A 21,541-nucleotide genomic window follows, 5' to 3' on the forward strand; every position below is an offset into this window, starting at 1 on the left:
CCAACACGGAACCCCAGTGCTGATCTCTAGGCCAGGTTCTGCACGCTTGTGGTTTGACACCTCCATTCATGGGCTGTGCTAGGTCTAAACCCTACTCTGACTTCAAAGTTTATGTTCTTAGAGCTTTAAATTCAAATTTATCTTTTAAGCATGATTTTGGGTCTGATGTTTATATTGTATGTGCGTGCACACACATACTCATGGCTCAGAGGACAACTTTGAGTAGTCCGTTCTCTCCTTCCACTGGGAGATCTGGGGCTTGAACTCAGGTTGTTGGGTTTGTGTGGCAAGTGCTTTTGTCCTTTGGCCTTATGCATTTTTAAATGGACTTGAAAATTCAAAATAACATTAACTCATAGTACATTAGAATTGTGAAATTCAAATATCATTCTCCATAAATAACTTCCCCAGGACAGCACCACACTCACTTGTGTATAAATTGCTGACGGCAGAGTCATTATTGCCGCAGGGACCACGCAGCTGTCAGAGCCGCCGTGCTTACTCTCTGGGCTTTATGGGAAGTGCTTGCCAGATCTTTACCGTATTCCTCCCCGCTGATCCACACTTAAAGACATTTCCATTAGAGCATTGTGTGTGCGTGCGCGCGCGCGTGTGTGTGTGTGTGTGTGTGTGTGTGTGTGTGTCTGTGAGTGACAGGGCTTGTCTTCTACATGCAACTTGGTTTGATAGTTTTGATTGATATGTCCAGTAGGTGCGGAATCTGAGGGCGTCCTTTCGATTGCCTACGTTTTATGTCTTTGAGTCTAGACTGAGGATCCTTTTTCTTTTTTTGCTGGATGCTATTTTAAGACTTGACCACAGCCTCCTTTGCCCAGACTGTGGACTGCAGATCTGTGGTTTTCATGCCCCTGGCATCCATTTATTGAGTGGTTTTCAAACCTCTAGCATTTGGTTGCAGAAATCACTCTGTCTTCTTTCCTCTGCAGTGGTTTACTATCTTCGGACTACGTGGAGATCCACTATGAGGACGGGAAGCAGATGTACTCTAAGGTATAGTGAAGGGGCCGGATCTCCTGCAGCGTAAAGCACATTCATCCCACAGCTGACTGGTGCTCATGGTACTGTTCGAGAAGACCACTTGGCCTCCTATGCCAGGGAACTAATTTACTGAGGAAGAATTCACGAGAACTTAAAATGCTGAGGCAGTGTTGTGGTAAAAATTAAAACAGGCTTCACCGCTTCCCGTGCATCACTGCTCCACCCTGGTCCCCTGTTAATTCTCAGACCCTAGCAGTCACTCCCTAGTGTTAGTTCTGGAACCATAGGGCCATATAGAACTAACATTAATTTATCTCAGTGCTGGCTGGTTCCAGTGTGGCACCACACCACACTAGCCTAGCTGTCTTCTAGCCCCAGCTGTCTTTGCTCCCACTGCTAGTCACCCTGGCCAGCCCTGTTTATCTCAGTGCTGGCTGGTTCCAGTGTGGCACCACACCACACTAGCCTAGCTGTCTTCTAGCCCCAGCTGTCTTTGCTCCCACTGCTAGTCACCCTGGCCAGCCCTGACCAGCCCTGACCAGCCCTGACCAGCTGAGAATGCTGGTCCCAGCTACCTGATAACATCAAGACTCAACAAACTGTAACCCAACAATCAGATTTATGTGTTAAATTCTCAATCTATGATACGGCCACAGATTAAATTCACTGCCAATTAATAAAGATAGAAACCACCCACCTAGACAAGATAAAATTGACTACCTGGAGTGGAATCATCTTCTTCCGTTGTCCCCATCTTGATTCATCTCTCTCTCCTCCTCCTCCTCCTCCTCCCTCCTTCTGTATACGCAGGGCCTAAGAGAATTTCATTGTTTTGATTGATTTTACATTCATTACTTTATTGAATGGCCAGATGAGCTTTATAGTCTCCTATCAGCACTGAAAATACCATTTGGGTATCCCTTACCTAAAAGACTTGGGGCCAGAAGTCTGTTGGCTTTAAACTTTTTAAAAAACTATTTGCCTGTATGTAGTGATGCTTGGGGACAGGGCTCAAAATTCATTCATGTGTCACCTACACCTTATACACACAGCTTGCAGGGTAATCTCGTTCATTTTAGATAATTTTGTTCATGAAATGGTTTTGTGTATGGGTTTTCCACCCCTGCTGCCAAGCTGGTTTTGCAGGGTTTGGAGACTTCTGGATTAGGAATACTTAGCCAGGATCATGGCCACGGAATCAGAATTGTAAGGTTGGATGACCCCTTGCAGTGACAGTTTAGTGCAAGCAACTGATGCCCAAGGGTAGAAGGCACCAAAGGGTAGAAGGTTTCAAAATGAGACCTGGGATTATTCTTTCCCCACCCCTTCTTGAGGGCCTGTAACTCAGTGTCTTAGTTAGGACTTCATTGCTGTAAGAGACACCATGACCAGGCAGCTCTTATAAAGGAAAACATTTAATTGGGGCTGGCTTACAGTTTTAGAGGTTCAGTCCATTATCATCATGGTGGGAAGCATGGCAGCGTGCAGGCAGACAGGGTACTGGAGAAGGAGCTGAGAGGTCTACATCTGATCCAAAGGCAGCAGAAGGAGACTGAGTGACGCAGGCCAGACTTGAGCGTGTATGACCCCAAAGCCCCACCTCCACAGCGACACACTTCCTCTAAAGCCACACCTCCTCCAATAAGGCCACACTTCCTAATAGTGCCACTCCCTATGGCCAGGCATCCAAACACATGAGTCTATGGGGGCCGAACCAATTCAAACCACCACACCGAGGTTGGCCACCAACTTGGGGTTCACTTGCCTTAGTCTCATGCTGAGATTACAGGCATGCGCTGTTATACCCAACTTTGTTTTGTTATTTAATTTTATTTATTTGTTCTCTCTGGGTACCACTGCATGGTAGGCAGTGTTGTACAATTGTGCTGTAGCCCTAGTCCTTCCCTACTTTACCCTCTTGGCAGGCCCCTGAGGTGGGTACTCTTATTCCTGCAGTAAAATGAACATACAGAGGTGCAGAGAAGGGGGCAAGCCCACTCAGGGCCATCACAGGTTGTCACATAAAGGTAATTTCACATACCTGACATTCTTCAAGGGGAGGTGATCTTTTCTTCTCACCAGGCAGGACCAATAAAGAAAAAATGGGGTTCAACGGAAGCAAGAGAGAGATTATCGGTAGTGTGTGACAAGCAGAGATTTCCACGAGTCAGGCAGAAAATCCACAGGATGGGCACAGAAAAGAATTTAGGACTTTTAGTGGCTGTCCAGGTGCCATGAATGTTTAGTAATGCCCACATAAACCACAGATGTTGGGAAGGAAACAAGAAACCAGTAATGGGGGGAGATGCGATTTGTGTTTTGCTGACAGCTGACGAATGTCAGCATAGCAGTGGCAGTTCTCACATGCAGACCTGCATGGTTGTGAGCCAGGGAACCTGGGTTTCTTAGCCCATATTGTATTCTTTTGGCACATGCTTGTAAGTGACTGTCACTGGAAACACTGATCATGGCCGTGGTGTGTCTCAGGACTTAGGTCTGTCCGGTTAATGATTGGTACATTTGCCATGTGCTTACTACTGTCAGCTCTCTCCTCCAGCTGCATCTGGGAGTTTCAAATCTCCCCGAGACTAACACCGCAGAGTGGAAAGGGACCGTTAGTGCCAACTCAAGTGTGGGAATGGTGCTTGCTGGCATTTGTACAAAACCACGCTGCTGTTGGCTGTGCCAGTGCTCTGAGCACGGCGTGTGCTGACTTATGAGCCTGGAAGAGAGGAGATCACACAAGGCCTCTCCAGACCCAGCAGATGGGCCACCTCTGCAGCCTCAGTAACCCGACCCAAACCTTTATCTAAGACGCTCAGTATTTTTTTTTAGAAGTACAATAGCTAATTGGTGTACGGAGTTCATTTGAGGTACCCCAAATGAGGTCTTCCTATTAATAAGATATTCCAAGCCTCCTGTGGTTGGGACATATTTAAAGCAAAAGCTACATCAACTCTGGAAAGTGTGTTCACTATAGTTTGACTTTACATTCATCCCTTTTCTTTCATTTCCTCTAAAACAGGTCTATACCCAAATTGCCTCATCCTTAGATAATGGGTTAATGGAAACATCCTCATTTTTCTTATGTGTATATAAACATATATGCCCCAAGCATATGCTATGCACACATTCCATGCTAAATTTATAAAATCTAGTGATCATATAAATGCTTTAGTATACACGAAACCTTTATTGGCCCTGGATCATTATTTTTAAACTGTATAATGTTCTTCTAACTTGTTATTATTTATTTAAAAATATTTTAATATTTAGTTTGCTTCCACCCTTGCCTGGTGTTTCCTAAGGAAACACTTCCCAGATGGGGTCTGAACACAGTCTTAGTAATTGCTGCAAGTTTAATTTTTAAGAATAAGGCTCTCTGGATCAAAGAGTTGTATATATTTTATGACTTTTGATCACAAGGACAATTTTTGCTTCTGAAACCATGAGAAAATTTTGCATATGTTCACATTCCCATGCATACATACATTTAAAAGCATTTAAAAATAGGCTTTACAAAGATTTGGCTCTACCGTGTAGAAGGAAGCCTTTGTGAGGAGCGCCAGGAAAGGAAGCATATGTGTAGGAGCGTCAAGGTTTCTCATCCATCCCATAAGCTGGTCTCTGCCCGAGGGCTGGAGAAATGGCATGTGGGCTGTTATTTCACCAGAAGAGCCTAGAATCATAAACAGCCTGTGAGGGCTTTGAGGTAAAATATAGATGTGGATACTTAAAGTACTCGGAGAGTTAATATGAAAATCCCAATGCATAGTATTCTGAGAGCAAGCACTGTTACAGTTTTTCATTTTATTGTGCCACGCAATCCCCCATTCCCACTTCTAGATAAGGGATATGTATGTATATGTGTATGTGTACATATATGTATATATCTTTCACTGAATGAAAGTGGGCTGAAAAGAGAAACAAAGATAGGAACCAGAGAGACGAAGACAAAAGCAAGCAAGCAAGCAAACAAACAAAAAACCCGAAAACCCCAAGTTCATGGTATAGGTACGACGTAGGTGTCTGTGGATGCACACGGAGCAACGTCTATGTACCCAGGCAAGCAGATTTTATTACAATTTCTTCCACTATTCCTTGCACACAGTGTGATATAATGTTCAATAAAGCAACTTTGTTGATTTTATTTTACTTATTTATGTTTTCCTTGGTTTAAACAAGTTTATGGGGGCATAATTTATATACCGTAAAGTACACAATTAAATTGTTTTTACTATATTTGCAAAATTATTCATCCATTAATATAATCTAATTTTAAAGCATTTTTCATCACCCCACAAAGAAGCATCTTATCTATTAGCAGTCATTCCCTAGAGGCTTTCCTTCCTATCACAGGTAACTGCTAATCTACTTTTCTGCCTCTATAAATTGCCTATTTGGAACATAAATGAAACCCTATAACATGTAGTCCTTTGTGAGTGGTTTCCTTTCCCCAGCTTTATTGAAGTATAATTGAAAAATGCAAATTGTGTATTTAAGGTGTGCAACTTAGGTCTTATACATAAGAATATCACATAGTCAGGCTGTACCAAATGTCATGCTCTGATAAGTGTACACTGAAGCTGATTAACACATCCTCCACTTCCCATAGATATCCACGTTAGTGAGAACATTTAAAAATCTACCTCATAGCAGATTTCAAGGATATAATACAGTAACTGTAGTCACTTTGTGGTACTTTCTGTCTCCACAGTATATTCTACTCACATAACTAAAACTTTATCCCCATCGACTAATCCCTCTTCATTTGCTGAATTGCCCCTTGCTCCTGACAAGCACTGTTGCACCCTCTGTCCCATGAGTTTGACTCTCATGCAACCTATGGGGGTTTGTTCAGCATTTGTCTTTATTGAACTGTTCCATTTAGCACAGTGTCCCAGCATGTTGCCATAGTGGCAGGATTTCCCTCTTTCCAAGGCTGGTCAGTATTCCATGGTGGACACATTTCCCCATTTGTGCATCCATCAATTTTCCCAGCTTGGCCACACAAATGAAACTGAGGTGAACATGCACTGCAGTCTCTCTTTGAGATTCAGATTTCCTTTTTTTTCTGGTGGATCTCCATTCTTCAATTGGCCATACCTGTCTGTAGTTTTACCAGCAGTCTACAAATGTCCCTTTGTCCCCCACAGCCACTCCAGCATGTATCCCTTGTCTTTTTCACAATAGCCATTCTAGTAAGTGGGAGGTATAGCTCACTGTAATTTAATTTTGTATTACTCTGATTACCTTAGGTGCCTTTCTTCGTGAGTGAAAATGTACGTCCATGGAGCCAAGGATGTGTGTGCCAAGGATGCTTGTCTACAAATATGAAGGCCCAAGTTTTAATCCCTGACACTCTTATACAATGCCAGATATGTCTATGCTTGGTCAGAACACCAACATTGGGGAATGGAGACTGGGAGATTCTGAGAGCTCCCTGGCCTGCCAGCCTAGGCGAATGAGCAAACTTGTGGGTCAGTGGGAGACCCTGTCTCAAGGAATAAGGTGGAGAGGCATACAGAGCACCTGATGTCCTGCTGTGGCTTCTGCATACTTATGGATAGGCCCACACACACTTCCATGCCTACATCTCACACACACACACACACACACACACACACACAGAGACACACACACAGACAAACACACACACAGACACACACAGCCGCACACACTCACACATACTTACACGCACACTCACACACACATTCACACACACACAAACACACACAGAGACATATACACAGACACATAAACACAGACTCACACAAACTCACACACACAAACACACACAGACACAAACTCACACACACACAGACACACACACAAACTCACACACAGACACAAACACACTCACACACACAGACACACACACTCACACACACAGACACACACAGACTCACATACACTCACAGACACACACAGACACAAACACACTCACACACACAGACACACACAGACTCACTCACACACACACACACACACACACACACACACACACACACACACGGCCAGACAAAAACACGTTCACATACAAACATGCACATCACTATTCACGGTAGCATTATTTACAGTAGTCCAGAGATGTAGGCAGTTACAGTGGTACATTGGTGGATGAATGAATAAGAAAAATGTGGTGTATTCTCACACCCATGATTTCTAGTCAGTGGGTAAATATGAGTGCCAGGTTCATCCATGTGGTCACGAATGGTGTGGCACCTCCATTTAAAGGCTGAATACGATTCCATTACTTTTATATCCTGTGAACTAATGTAGACACAGGAAGAAAAATCTCCATTAGTGACAGTATACGGATTCTAAGGAAGCCAGACATTGGAAAGAGTAGAGCAGTAGTTTTTAGGGTCAGGGGCCAGAGCTACAAATGGAAAGATGTAGGTCAAAATTACACATTCTGTAGGACGTATGTGTAGGATCTAGTGTGCAATATGAGGACTCTTGTCAACAACACTGTCATATGATGGAAAATTGCTATGAGCGTAAATTCTAATGTTTTTTCCCATGTACCCACAAGAGCAACTGTGCATGAGTGACAAGACATGCTGGTGTACTTGACCAATAGTCATTTCCTTATACATAAAGCATCATTTCCATATGACACACACACACACACACACACACGCACACGCACACACACACGCACACGCATGCACACGCACACACACGCACATATATTGGATCTATATATACATATATATGTATATTCATCAAAAAGTCAGTTCAGTTCTCCTTCTGATCTAGTTTCTGTAAAGCACGTACATCAGTGAGCCTGAGGCACATTCCTGTCCTGTGGGGAGAAGGCTTTACATTCACTTTGTTCTTTTCCTAATCATTATTAGAATCTTCCTCATCACATCATGAGCTTGGGCTGGCTGAAGATCATTGTGCTTATGAGGGCTGTGGCAGCAGAAGGGCAGGAATGCCATCTGGGTGAATAGGAGTCCATGAAGTCCTCTTAAAAGAGCTAACAATAGATTTTATAGAAAATGCCTGATGCTGGAATGGTGTCTGAATTAGCATCAGCAGACGCTAGATGACTCCAGGCCTCTGAGATGCAGGATGAAGTAGTGGGCAGGTTAGCATTTCCACCCAACACATGGCTCTGCTGTGAGGGATGAAAATGAAAGGTTTACCCTCAGAGTACTTGCTTAACTTATCCGTCATAAATACTTTCTTTTCTTTTCTTTTCTTTTTTCGGAGCTGGGGACCAAACCCAGGGCCTTGCGCTTGCTAGGCAAACGCTCTACCACTGAGCTAAATCCCCAACCCCATAAATACTTTTTTTTGTTTTGTTTTGTTTGCATTTATTCATTTATTTTTCATAGTAGCTTTATGAATAAGAACTATTTAATAATTGTTATTTCACTGATACAGCTATGTAAACATTAATAGGAAAAAGAGAGCACCTTGGGTTATAGGTCTAACATAATGACAACACAGATCATGTCTAACCTTGTGATCATCATATATATTCTTCATAGAAACAACCTAATTTTTAGTTGAAAAAGGGTTTATGAGAAGCAATATTCATATACATAACATTACTGCATTGGAATGAAATAGAGATATGCACAACAGGTTTATAGTATACTTCTGAGTTTCCAATATGAAATAAATTTCATCTTCAGTCATAATTTAATGTTCATCCATTTCAAAGTATCAGCATAACAAAAAAGACATTGTGGCATTTTATACATTGAAATTGATCCTCATTCCTCAGTCTAGTCTATTATTATCTCCCTCATCTCCTACTGGTCGTTTTGTTTTCACCATTTGGTCCTTTTCTGTTTTCAAGTCACCCATAAATACTTTTTAATAAGGTAGCAGACATTGTGTGTTTCTAACAGGAGGGTGGTGGTGGTGACAGTAAATGAGGAAGACAGGGAATTTAAGGTCCAATGTAGAAGGCAAAGAAAGAAAGACTTCCATCAGTGTTCCGGGAGGTCTTGAATGGTATCTGTTAATGGGACCCAGAACTCAGTCGACTGGACTGAAGCTGGGGGACGGAAGGCAAACACAAGGGTGTCTATCTTTAGGTACAAAGTAAGCCTGCTCACTGACTTAGGGGGAGCTTAGGCTACTCTTAGCGGATAGGGATGCTAATTGCATATACAAGCAAGGAGACAAAACAATATGTCCCCCCAAATGAAGAATATAGAAGGATAGTGTAGTCAAACTGTAGCACAGCTATGCACACCTTCTGTGACTTCTCAGGGTCACAGCGCAAACACCAAATTGCAGCTTAACTCAAGACGGGCACTGCATACTCAAAGGTCAGAGAGGGTATCACGAGTCTGTAATCGGGAGGTACTTTATTATTTCTTTATGCTTTACTTTAATATCAATTTTATTGATATATATATATAACGCAAATACATTGACTATGCTCTTTTATGATTTCTTTCTCTTTTTAATATTTTTATTATTATTTTTTTTTTCCGGAGCTGGGGACTGAACCCAGGGCCTTGTGCTCGCTAGGCAAGCGCTCTACCGCTGAGCTAAATCCCCACCCCTAATATTTTTATTATTTAAAGCATTTTAAAATTTAAATATATTTGATCATATTTCCCCTCCCCCAAGTTCTTCCATGGCCTTTACCCTTCCCTGCCCATTCGACTTTAAGTTCTTTCTCAAAAACCTAATAAAACAACAAAGCCCCCTCAAACCAAGAAAACAAGGTAAAATAGCACCGCAAAAGACAACAACAGCAGCCATAGTAAAGGAGTTCACTATATGTCAGTCAGAGACACGGACCATGAGGAGTCACTCCATTAAACACAGGCAAACTTGTTATGCTTAATGCTTTCCCAGCCCTATTTTTAACTTCAAAAATGGGAGTTTCTTGTGCGCACACATTCTCATCATTGGCAGCCTTTCTCTACAGAACGATCGATCGGAAGCAGGGCTGTCAGTGTATAAGAGACAATCAATAAGGCATTCTTTGTTTTGTAGGGCGGAGAGCACTGCTACTACCATGGGAGCATCAGAGGTGTCAAGGACTCCAGGGTGGCTCTGTCGACCTGCAATGGACTCCAGTATGTGGGAATCTTCTCGGGTCCTCCTGACTCCCAGGCTTGCTCATATCCATTCACTCTGTGCAGTTGTTATTTTCAGATATTTTGTATTAGCGACTTTCCTATGTCAGTGATGTGTTGAGGACTAAACACAGAGCAGTTTGAGGGAGATAAGTCCCCTCTGCTTTAACACCTAGACTTTGCAGAAATCTCAGATTAAACAAATGATTACATAGATTAGTGACGCCCATTTTGGTTGATGCTATGAGGGAAAGGATAGGGGCGTGTTAGTTAGCTTTCTGTTACTGAAACAAAATCCCTGAGATAATCAATTTAAGAGAAAAGGATTATTTTCCTTCAAGCCTCGGAGGTTTGAATCCATGATAGGTTGATCTCATGACTTTGGGCCACTTGTGAGGAATCACATCATTGTGCATTGAATGTGTGTTGTGCTGCAGAACTGCTCACCGTGTGACAAGGGGAGATAGTGAAAAGGAGACTGAAGTCCCACAGTGCCCTGCAAGGGCATTTCCCCTAACCCCTACTGTGAGCTAAAGACTTCTTACAAGGCTCCAAGTGATTACCTCATGATAATTCCACTGCCTGCCAGGAGTGATTCCACTCTGAGGTGAAATCAGATCCTTAGTAGTGGATCTGTTGGGACATTTAAGACCCAGACTCTAGCCAGAAGCTTACAGAGTGACTTTCTAGTTGACACAGCGCCTACAGAAATATGGCAAAGGTCATCAGTTGGATTAGATCTAAGTCTAACTAGGGATCGCCTGGGAAGGATGGGATGTTAGAAGGAATTCCCCCATTATCTGGGGGCATACTCAGTGAAACCAGGCATAAACATGTTTAGACCTAGGACGCTGACTTAGCTTTAGACATGAGATGAAAAGGGGTCTTAAAACTCCGTTCTAATGTTATTTTAAAGAAAGTTCATGTCTCCCCAAGTTAAATGTGTTTTTCTTAATGACACACTACTTCATAGGAATTCACAATTTACAAGTGTAAAGATACTCCTGCTAGCCTCTTCAGAGTCAGAGATGGTCTTAGACTATTCTTAGACAATGGGGCGGTCAACTTTCTTTTATGTGATATATCATTGGTATAACAAGAAATTTGTACTAGTTTCATATTCTGAAACAAGTGAGAGATCTTGTTCCAGATCAATGTTGTCGTTAGTTTATGTCCTGTAGCATTCGTATGCTCTTGGGGATTGTTTTAGACTTCTGTGCTTGCAAGCTGCCTAGTAGTCTCGGGAGTGCTGGGACCATGGGAGGGCTCCATGCAGTTGTTGGGGGTTTACCAGGGACCTGTGTGAAGACATTTGCTCTGAGGCACTCTTGAATGACACTGTCGAGGTGCTCACTTTTCTCTTCTCACTGTTTGCCGCATTTGGTGACTTTCTTCCTGGTTTCTTGTCTTACAGTGGCATGTTTGAGGATGACACTTTCGTGTATATGATAGAGCCTCTGGAGCTGACTCATGATGAGGTGGGTCTGTGACACTGATTTCCTTATGGTGTTTGGTTTTTCCAGCATGTGGAGACAAAAGACACTGAAGATCATTTATCCATATGTGATGTCACACTTAGAATGGTACAGTGCCAGGTCCTCATGCTGGTAAGGCCAGAACAGAGGTATGACGATGAGGTATTCTGAAGCAAGGTCATACTTTCCAGTCTTCGGAGAGAACAGGGAGGGCTTTTGTTCCGCTCTGGGAGCCTGGACTCCATTAGAAAAGCTTTCATTTCCACTGTCTTCTTTAGATAATTGTGTAAGAATTCCTTTCTGTTCCTAGAAATACTCAGTAGGGAAATCTGACCTAAACAATGTTTAGATGACACAGCATATAGTTTCCAGATGGAGAAGAAAGTGGTGTTTCATTGTGTACAGGTCAACAACCATACCGAGACACCCTGTGTTCCCGCCATGTTGTTTCCCGACAGCAGTCTTTATAGTCTAAAACAGCTGTTGATACTATATTGAAAGCTTACTGCAGTTTACACCCATGATTAACTTAATATCCTGAGACTCATAATGGGGATGAAAAGTCACACGTGACATTTCAGATGGTGGCACCCTCTGAAGGAGGCAAAGAGCCACCATGGTGAGGGAGAATCTTGAGAAAAGGCCGCAAGGAGATTGGAACATTCCCAGACCTGTGAAGATACAAAGGCTCTGGTATGGGTGGAGCTTGGCAGGTGAAGTCGTGACACAGTGAGGTCACAACAGGGAGGTGGTGAGACCTAGGGAGGGAACTTTAACAAAAAAAAGTTTTTTTGAGAGTGATGATCAGAATAATGCAGTCATTTGATGGGGAGCAGAAAATAGGTTTGGTGGGGCACAGGGTGTCATTATGTAGCCCAGGTCTCCTGAATGTCCTGTGTGTGCTGCCATGTCCAGATAGAAAAATTTAAAAAAATCTTTCTTTGAAGAATATAGTAATCACTGAGGCTGTTAAAACATGCATAAGTACATACATACACCTTAACATATATATAGTATATAAATATAAATGTATATTTGTTGTATATGAGCATTCTGTGTGTTCTGTGAGGAGCTCAGGAAAGAGCATCAGAGTTCTGGGAAGGGGAGTTACGGTGACTGTGAGTAGCCATGAGAGTGCAAGGGCAGCGAGACCTTCAACTGCTGAATCATCTCACCAACTCTGACTTTAGACTTTTGATACTAAAAGGCAGCATTTATTTTATTGTCTGTATATGTGTGTGTGTAATGTTTTTATATACATTTATATAATATAAAATATACAACATACACATATTTATATAATATACATTATGTAAATGTATGTTTCATTTATAATATAAATATATATTATCTAACATATAAGTAAAAGTAAAATTATATAAGATATTTACACACACGTTTATATGCATATATAAAACTATGAGGTAACTTTTCAAATTTGAGACAGAAAAAACATGGAATTGTACATGGGGATGGCGATATTTGAACAAGCCTGTAAGGGTTTTGATAAATAACTTTAAAACTTTCCAGAGAGGGGTGACAGTTTAGCCTCGATTAAGATGTTTTGATGAGTAAAATCCACTCCCTGTTCCCCGGTCAGGCAGATCTTACAGCAAAAGTGCCAGGCATTCAGACATTCAGCAAAGCACCTGAAGACTGGCTTTGAGTAACTGCTCTCTTACTTCCCTCACCAGAGAAATCCCCAAAGGAAAACAACAACAGTAAATCCAAAACAGTTCTCTAAGCTTTTGCATTTTAAGAAAGTGCAAATGGGGAGATTCCCAGTGCATCCATAATAAGCCCATTTTTGCAGGCGGGGTGGATTCATAAATGTGTTGTGGTGTCTGCTGAACTGCTAAAAGGGTTTATATACATATAAACCAGTATTATCAAAATGTTTAAGGAATTGGCGCCTCCTTGTTATAGCTGTAATTATAGCTGCTGGGGGTGGTGGTTCCCTGCCTGCCTCCTCCTGCCTCCCTTTGTTCTCAGAGTGATTTGCTCTCATTCTCACTGTGGGTGGGGGCAGAATGGGGGCAGGCAAGCTGAACGTGAGACTTTAAATTAGTTGCAAAAATCCTGTTGCAGGTTTAGGGGTGAATAGCACTGTGCTAGGTGTCTTTTCATCTGTTGCCAGAGTACAGAACGGATTAGACTAGAATTTGGATTTCTGAATGTTACATTATTATTATTATTGCTGCTGCTGCTGTTGTTGTTATTGATTTTAGCATGCTTTATAGCCAGTCAAGAGTGTGGACGGGATAGTTCCGGTGAGAATTCACATTCTATTGCAAGTAGAAAACAATTAGCAATATTCTTAATTATTGTTTTTTATCATACCTAATAAGGGCCCTTTAAAAAGCTATTTTTATGACTATAAAACTAATATATTAATTGAGTGTGATACACCATGCCTGTAATCACTGTAAACTTAGTGAAACTCCCATCTCAAAATAACAAAACAAAACAAAACAAAACAAAAATAACACCAAAAAAAAAAAACCCAAAAAACAAAAACCGGAAAACAAGCTAGGCATTGCTTAGTGGAACAGGACTAATTTAGTATGCAGAAGACTCTGGGTTCAATTATTAATATTGCAGAAGCCCCCAAATCTAGTAATATGTTAAACAATTTTGAAAGCAAAATAAACAATTAAATAATAATTATCCATCCCCCAAAATAATTTCTTACCACCTTTCAGCAAATATTCACACAATTTTTCAGTTGCATATTTCCATTTGTATTTTAAATAAATTGATTGTTTCATAGCACTATTTAACCCAATCATGCCTCTTTCTGAATCTCAGTATTTTAATTCATTTAAGTAGAACTGTGATGGTTGATCTTGGTTGTCAACTTGCTTCACCTAAGAAGAGGGAAACTCAGCTGAAGCTCTGTCTCCATCAGAGTGGCTGTGGGCGTGTCTGTGTGTCATTCTCTTCTTGCTAACTTATGTAGGATGGCCGAGCCCACTGTGGGTGGAACTATCCTTAGACAGTCGGGATAATATAGGTATCCCTGAGCTGTATAAAAAAGGCAGCTCAGCAAGCCAGAGGAAGCAAGCCAGTAAGCAGGGTCTTAGCTTAGCCAGTTCCACGGTCTTTGCTTCAGTTCTTGCCTCTAGGTTCCTGCTTGAGTTCCTGCCCTCATTTTCTTCCATGATGGACTGTAGCTTGCAAGTTGGAATGAGCTCTTTCCTTCTCGTTTGTTATGGTCAGTGTTTTATCATAGCAACAGAGAGCAACCCAGAACGGGGATCGAATGCAGACTACATGGGCTGTTTGTTGGGAATAATTTGGACAGTACACACAGGAGGACTGGTTGGCAGAAACTAAGCACTCAGCTCTTAATGTTTCTTCCACTTCTAACAATGTAAAGTGTCCGTGTAATTTCTAGGCCAAAAGATATGAATATTCTCAAGGTTGCTCATGGATATTATAAAGTCTCTCTTATGCCGTTACGAGTGATGTATGAGGACGTTCTACCTCGCAGCTGTAATTAGCTGTGGATGTCACAGTTTTTAAATCATTTACAAGTTGATGGGAAAATTGCAATTTCATCTTTTCAAGTTTTATGTTTTCAAAGTGTCTAAGAGCGCCAACGTCGTCTCACGCTGGTGGACAGGCACTCCTTTCTTACCCATCTCCCACTTGGGGCTTTGAAAGAAGCTGAGATTTCAAGAGAACTGACAAAGCAGTGCTGTGATCTGAAGTGGAGCAGTTGAAGGGCGCTCTTTCACTTAAAATTAGAGACTCAACAAGGCATACCGTCTTCCTTCTCATATCTCACGTCCGTGTAAAGGAAGGATATTAGAAGAAGCATTATGCAAACATGGTTCCAGGGAGTCATAGAGGTGTCTTCCTGTCTCACTTTTTTCATTTCCTGCAATTGTTTTTGTTTCAGAAAAGCACTGGCCGACCACACATAATCCAGAAAACCTTGGCAGGACAATATTCTAAGCAGATGAAGAATCTCAGTAAGTTTTAATTAAAATAGCCATGATACGTCTGGGGCTGTGACTTGCAGACCTCTGTAGGTGTGCAGGCTTGCTGGGGAGGGAAATGGGTCTGAGGGCTCAGGTCGGCTGTGTGGGTGGGGAGTGCAGCCTTAGCTGAGCCTTGCGTGGGATGAGGCATGGAGTGTTGCTTCAGTGGAGATGACAAATGAGGCTCCAGCCTGTAGCTGAGCTTGGAACCTCAGTGCGGCCAAATGTAAATGACTACTGCAGAGCCAGGCGTCAAAGCTGGCTTTCTGATTTGCTCTTTCCCAGCCCTGTCGCACTACCTCCCCCATTCACCCTGCCCCTGAAGATTCTCTAGGATGCTGATGCTGGCAAAGGCTTCTTTTGGTTTCCTGCAGACCTGTGATACTATTCCTATATACTAATGCCCAGAATCTTTCATGATTTATACAAAGCCTTACGCCACCTATCGTTGTAAAGTCTAAAGTAAATTGGGCACACATAGTAGAGTTCTTAGGCTCTTGCTAAATGATTGTAGGTCAGATAACAATCTTCTAATCAACCTTGGGCAACTCACATTTTTCCCGATGAGAAGAAAAGCGTTTGAACTGTCTTTGTGAGTGTGAGATGTTGAACAATCAATGCACCGTTTCACTGTAGGCTATTTGGGCTCTGTGATGACATTTATTATTAATGGCACTGTTCCTTCATGTAATATTTGAAGACTATTCTCAATGGAACGCTGTCCACATCCATTTGATGTTAATTTCCCTCTTACACAGGCACAGATGGCAGTGACCAGTGGCCTTTGCTACCTGAATTACAGTGGCTGAGAAGAAGGAAAAGAGCAGTCAATGTGAGTGTAGCCTCGGGCCACAGGCTCCGCTCCTTGGCACCCCCCACATTCCATCTAAACTTTCCCCTTCATAACAGAAACAGCACAGAGAAGCCCATCTCTTGGGGATTTTCAGCTCAATGCTATTTATTCTTCCCTCCCTGTTAAGGACTCAAACTGATTACAGTGTACTTTGAACCCTGGTGTCACGTAAAAATGTGTTGTTTTAGGTCTGTCTCCAATGTGTTTTTCTTAGGAAAATTGGAGGACATTTTCTCCCCTTTTGGAAAAGCACTGTAGGGCTGGTAAGGTGGCTTAAGTAGGTGAAACTTGGTGTATCCTGAACTCCATGCTTGTGATCACCTGGCAGAAGGAAGGAGAGAATTGATTCCAGTAGTTGACCTCTGGCTTCCCCATTCATTCACCCTCCCCACACAACCAAACCAAAGCTGACAGACACACAGACAGACAATAAAGAGACTGTACCACAGCTTTAGAGGCAATCTGGTTCCTACAATGTCATACAGAACATTTCTGTTTAAAAAAAAACACTGGCTAATCAAGTTTATTTGTATTTCTTCCAAATGGAAAACTCTTATTATACCAAAGTTGAAATCTGAATGTGTTTTTTAGACCAGAATGACACAATGCCATCCCTCTTGCCAATATGACAGTGGGCTAAAAGTCTTGAGATTGCATAACCAGCAACTGTTGCATGCCTTTTATGCACTGATAAATGCACAGGGGCATTGTAACTAAATCTGCAGTAGATTAGAAGGCTGTAATGATTGGGACTGTTCAGTAATTATATGGTGAACGCCATGTAACCAAGAATTAATTCTACAGCTTATAGGTTACATTGTAATTCACTAGATGACTTAATGAGTAATTATAGCACAAATTATACATTTAAGATAATACTTAGTTGTATGTGTGTGTTAAATGAATTAGACCCCCCAGTGATCTAAAAGTTAGTTCAAGTTTGAATCATCTTCTCACATAATTTACATTGGCGTTATGATTATCACGAATACAACCTTTTTCTGTTCAGTTAATTAGAGCTCAGTGCTTATTCTCAAAGATGCAGTTGACTTGCACAGCCTTCCTTTCACTACAGTCTACCCCTTACTGAACTGTTACTCAGTACACAATGAGGAAGACCTGTCATCATTAGCTTTTCAACTATGAGAGGATACATGTGACCGTGAAGTAAAATAGTCTTTATTCTTAAAGTGTTATCTGTCGGCGTTTGTTCCTGTGAGGGGCTGGAGATTGGAAGTCTGTCAGATGCCCTTTATTCCAGTCCTCTAATTCTTATTGACCACCCTGATGTGATTTCAGAGATGCCTGCTGTTCTCTTGAGAGGAATTTAAAGTGAATTCCCTTTGACATTTTAAGTAAATGTGAATATTTTATCATTATTACCATAGAAAAGAAAATGCATTTATTTTAGCTATCATGCCATGCCTTTTCCTTTAGAGTGATTTTACATGGAAAACCACACAGAAACCCCATGACCTATTTCTCATTTCGGTGAGTAGTGATAGTGACACTGCTTCTCTAGCTTCTTCTTTGTTCAGTGACACTTTATAGTCACATGTGAACAGTTGCTTTACCAGGCACCTTTTTTGGCCATCTATACAACAGGCAGTGAAGAGTCCTGAAATTCAAGGCTTAGAGATACTTTATGTCAACCACTGTTCTAACCATTTTTTATTTCCTTTAGCCATCGCGAGGTGTGTTTGAAGAAATGAAGTATTTGGAGCTTATGATTGTTAACGATCACAAGACGGTAAGAATATAGAATTGTCGTTGTCTTAGTTACTGTGAAGAGACACGATGACCAAGACAACTTATAAAGGAAAGCATTTCATTGGGACTTTGCTTACAACTTCAAAGGGTGAGCCCATGACCCACTTGGGCGGGGGGGTGTAGTGCAGCACACGCAGGCAGGCAGGCAGGCAGGCAGGCAGGCAGGCAGGCAGGCATAGGGTTAGAGCAGGAAAGGCACTTCCTCCAGCTAAAGACCGAGCATTCAAATACATGAGCCCGTGGGGGCCATTCCCATCCAAACCAGCACAGAATCCCGATAGCTTGTTAAACAAGACATGCATTTTACTTTAACTATTGTTAGTAGTAACTTAATAAAGTCCAGATGTCTAGACACAAGCATTTGGTGGCTCTAAATGAGCACGGTGTTCCTAGGTGAAGAGGAGACCGAGACTTTATGGAATTTTGACAGCTCCCAAGTTACCTCTTTAATAGAGATTTATAATGGGTAGATTTACCAATATGATGCTTTTCACTTATGCTTGTTTAAAATCCTTGCTCTCAAAAAAATAAAATCCTTGCTCTCTACTTTTCACATCACTATTTTATCCCATGCTTTTGTGTGTGTGTGTGTGTGTGTGTGTGTGTGTGTGTGTGTATCACATGCGAGGCTCTGAGTTCAATCCCTCTGCACTGAATATACAAACAAACAAACAAATGAAACATCTATCTAAAGAGGCCGTTTTTAAACCAGTCATTTGTTTTACTAAATATTGATAATATAAGTAATGTGTTACACCTGTGAGAGTAACATGTGTTGCACTCCGGTGATGCTTGAGGGATGTGTGGACAGAAACACCACACTCACCGTCCCTGTTCTCCACTTAGTGATTTCCACTGTCAGCGCCTGAGCATCCTGTGTCAAGGCTGTGCTCTGCTGTGCTGGGTTCCCGTGGTTCCCATGGTTCCCGTGGTGTGCTGGTCAACCTCTCAGATACACTTCTCTGGGGCTGGCTCAGCTCAGTGTGTCAAGCTGTTGGAGTGGGACATTAGCTGGAGCTGGGCATGGATGTGACTGTGCGGCTCTTTTGTGCCTTCTGCCTCAGGCCTCTCCATGGCCACAGCCCCAGTCTCATCAGGCCCGTGGTTATTTTGTCACAGCTATACAGTTTAATTCTAAAAATTGTTGATTTCACAAAAGTGGACTTATATTTTTAAAGACTCCATACTTAAAAGTCAGACGTGGGACAAGCCCTTATAAAATATTAGAATACAGTTTTAAGCTTCAGTAAGTCCTCGTTATTTTAAGGGAATCAAAGTTAGTGAGCTACATGATAAAGTTGCATTTTGTACTAAATTGACAATATGAAGTTCCATTCAGCTCAGTCTGTTCAGAGAAATCCTTGAAAGTGTATATTATGAAAGCTTTGATATATATATATATATATACACTTTTATTTGAGTCTTTTACCTTAATAGATATTTAAACTAATTACCATTAGTTACTAAGTAATAATTCAATTGTGTTGAAAATTATTCCCCCCCCATAGAATTCTTTTTACTTTTTTGTAGACAGACTTGATTTTCTGTATCAGCCTTTAAATAAATTTCTTGAGATATAAGAGTAAGAAGGAAAAATTTTTGGAATTACATATAACTTAGGAGAAGTCTTCCCTGGTAAGGAAAACCAAGTGTTCAGGTGGTGACTTGTGCTAAGAGAGGCTTAAATCTGAGTTTCTGAAAGGCGTTGGTTGGGCTGTCTTCCTCTGAACCACTGAAAATTCTAACGATTTTCCAACTACTTTACTTTTCAAACCTGATGACTGTGGCAAGTTGTGAAATTATGTATTTTAAAAGACTGAGCTTTTCCTGGCATCATTTATACAAATCTTGTAATGTATAGATAATTTTATCATATCTACATGCAGGACATACCGGTATACAATGTGTTGACTATGCACAGTGCAGTTCTTCCAGATGAGTAGTTGAGAGCATATTTTATTTACTATTGGAGTGTGTGTGTGTGTGTGTGTGTGTGTGTGTGTGAGAGAGAGAGAGAGAGAGAGAGAGAGAGAGAGAGAGAGAGAGAGAGCATGCACAGGTGAGAGAGCACACAGGAGATAGTACCACAGCGTGCCCAATTGTACAAATAGTGCAATAGCACCATTCTCAAAAATATTGCTCTCTGCAGAGAAAACCTTATTTGCTTGTACCACATATTTTGTAATAAAAAATCACCGTCTTATTTGTTTTCAACATTTATTTAAATGTCAATTTATTATTGTGTGTGTATGTGTGTGTATGATGTGTATGATTGTAGGCATGCATGCTGTGGAGGTCAGAGGTCAGAGGTTTGAGGTATCGGGCCCCTTGTTTCTGCTGAGCTGTTCTCTAGACTAGCTAGTAATTCTGTCTCCACTTCCACGTCTCAGCATCAGGGTGCCCGGATTGCAGTGGGACGCCACCACTTGTGGCTTTTTTAAAAATATGGTTTTATACAATTGAACCGATGTCAGGCTTGCCTGGCAAGTGCTTTTACCCACTCAGCTACTCACCAGCCCACATTTTTTAATTAAAAAAGAAATCCAAGTTTTTTTTAAATGAACCTTGCTTGAGTTTTCATTTCAGTATAGCATGTTGAATGAAAACTGAGCATGACGTCTGAATGATAGATTTTGGGGACATGTATTTTTTAAAATGCAAACAAACAAATGACAAACCTTGGTTTTTGAATGGTGATAATGCCTAAGATAGAACAAAGCTATGGGAGAGTTTCTAGCATTTAAAGAATTATGGTTTTGGGCTAATAGCACTAAATAATCCCTTTGCTATAAGACCAGATTACATTCTATCTTATAGTCGTCCCAAATAAATAATTCATTTTTAAGACCCCACATAAGAGTTGAGAAAATCTCCCCCTTTTGAGGTAATCTTTTATCAAATGGAGTTTTAAGATGTAATCGCTGCAAAGATGCAATAAATGGCTAGAGAGCAGAGTACCGCACCTCGGTGCCGCAAGCCAGACCCAGCCAGGCTAAATGAATACGTCTGGAGACTGCTGCTGGGCTTTAGCGTCCCACCGAGGAGCCCCATCTCGCGGTGTTTGTACTGTGCGAGCCAGCGGGATTTTCTAATTCTTACCTTCGGGTTGAAAATAAGGTTCAGCTTTAATTGTTTTCAAAAGGGCACATTTCTTAAGGGGCTCATTTATCCAGGAAGTGAAAGCCAATTTGCCGGCTTAAATGGAAATGGTTTTCAGTGATCAGAAAATGTGAAGGTAAGTTTTATCATAAATGGAGCGCGCACATTTTTCTTTATTTGCCAAATTAGTTCTCATTCATGCAGGAAATGGAAACATTTTGCCTACATTTGCATTCGAGCTTCCCTCTCTAATATTGGACGCCTGAAAAATTGCACCTCTCGTGTTTTGAACAAGCAGCC

At 41.5% G+C, this 21,541-nt stretch overlaps 1 protein-coding gene across 3 annotated transcripts in view; it reads left to right on the top strand.

The window, feature by feature from the left end:
* Adam23 (ADAM metallopeptidase domain 23) overlaps window positions 1-21,541 on the top strand; it is a 146,964-nt gene that overhangs the window by 68,736 nt on the left and 56,687 nt on the right. For all 3 annotated transcript variants that reach the window (NM_001029899.3, NM_001393708.2, XM_087565319.1), the window contains 6 exon segments: window positions 948-1,011; window positions 9,976-10,058; window positions 11,473-11,536; window positions 15,438-15,510; window positions 16,278-16,351; window positions 18,057-18,122. In NM_001029899.3, the coding sequence (NP_001025070.3) occupies window positions 948-1,011; window positions 9,976-10,058; window positions 11,473-11,536; window positions 15,438-15,510; window positions 16,278-16,351; window positions 18,057-18,122 (424 nt within the window).

This window comes from Rattus norvegicus, chromosome 9 (assembly GCF_021556685.1).
Source record: "Rattus norvegicus strain SHRSP/BbbUtx chromosome 9, alternate assembly SHRSP_T2T, whole genome shotgun sequence".
Lineage (NCBI taxonomy): Eukaryota > Metazoa > Chordata > Mammalia > Rodentia > Muridae > Rattus > Rattus norvegicus.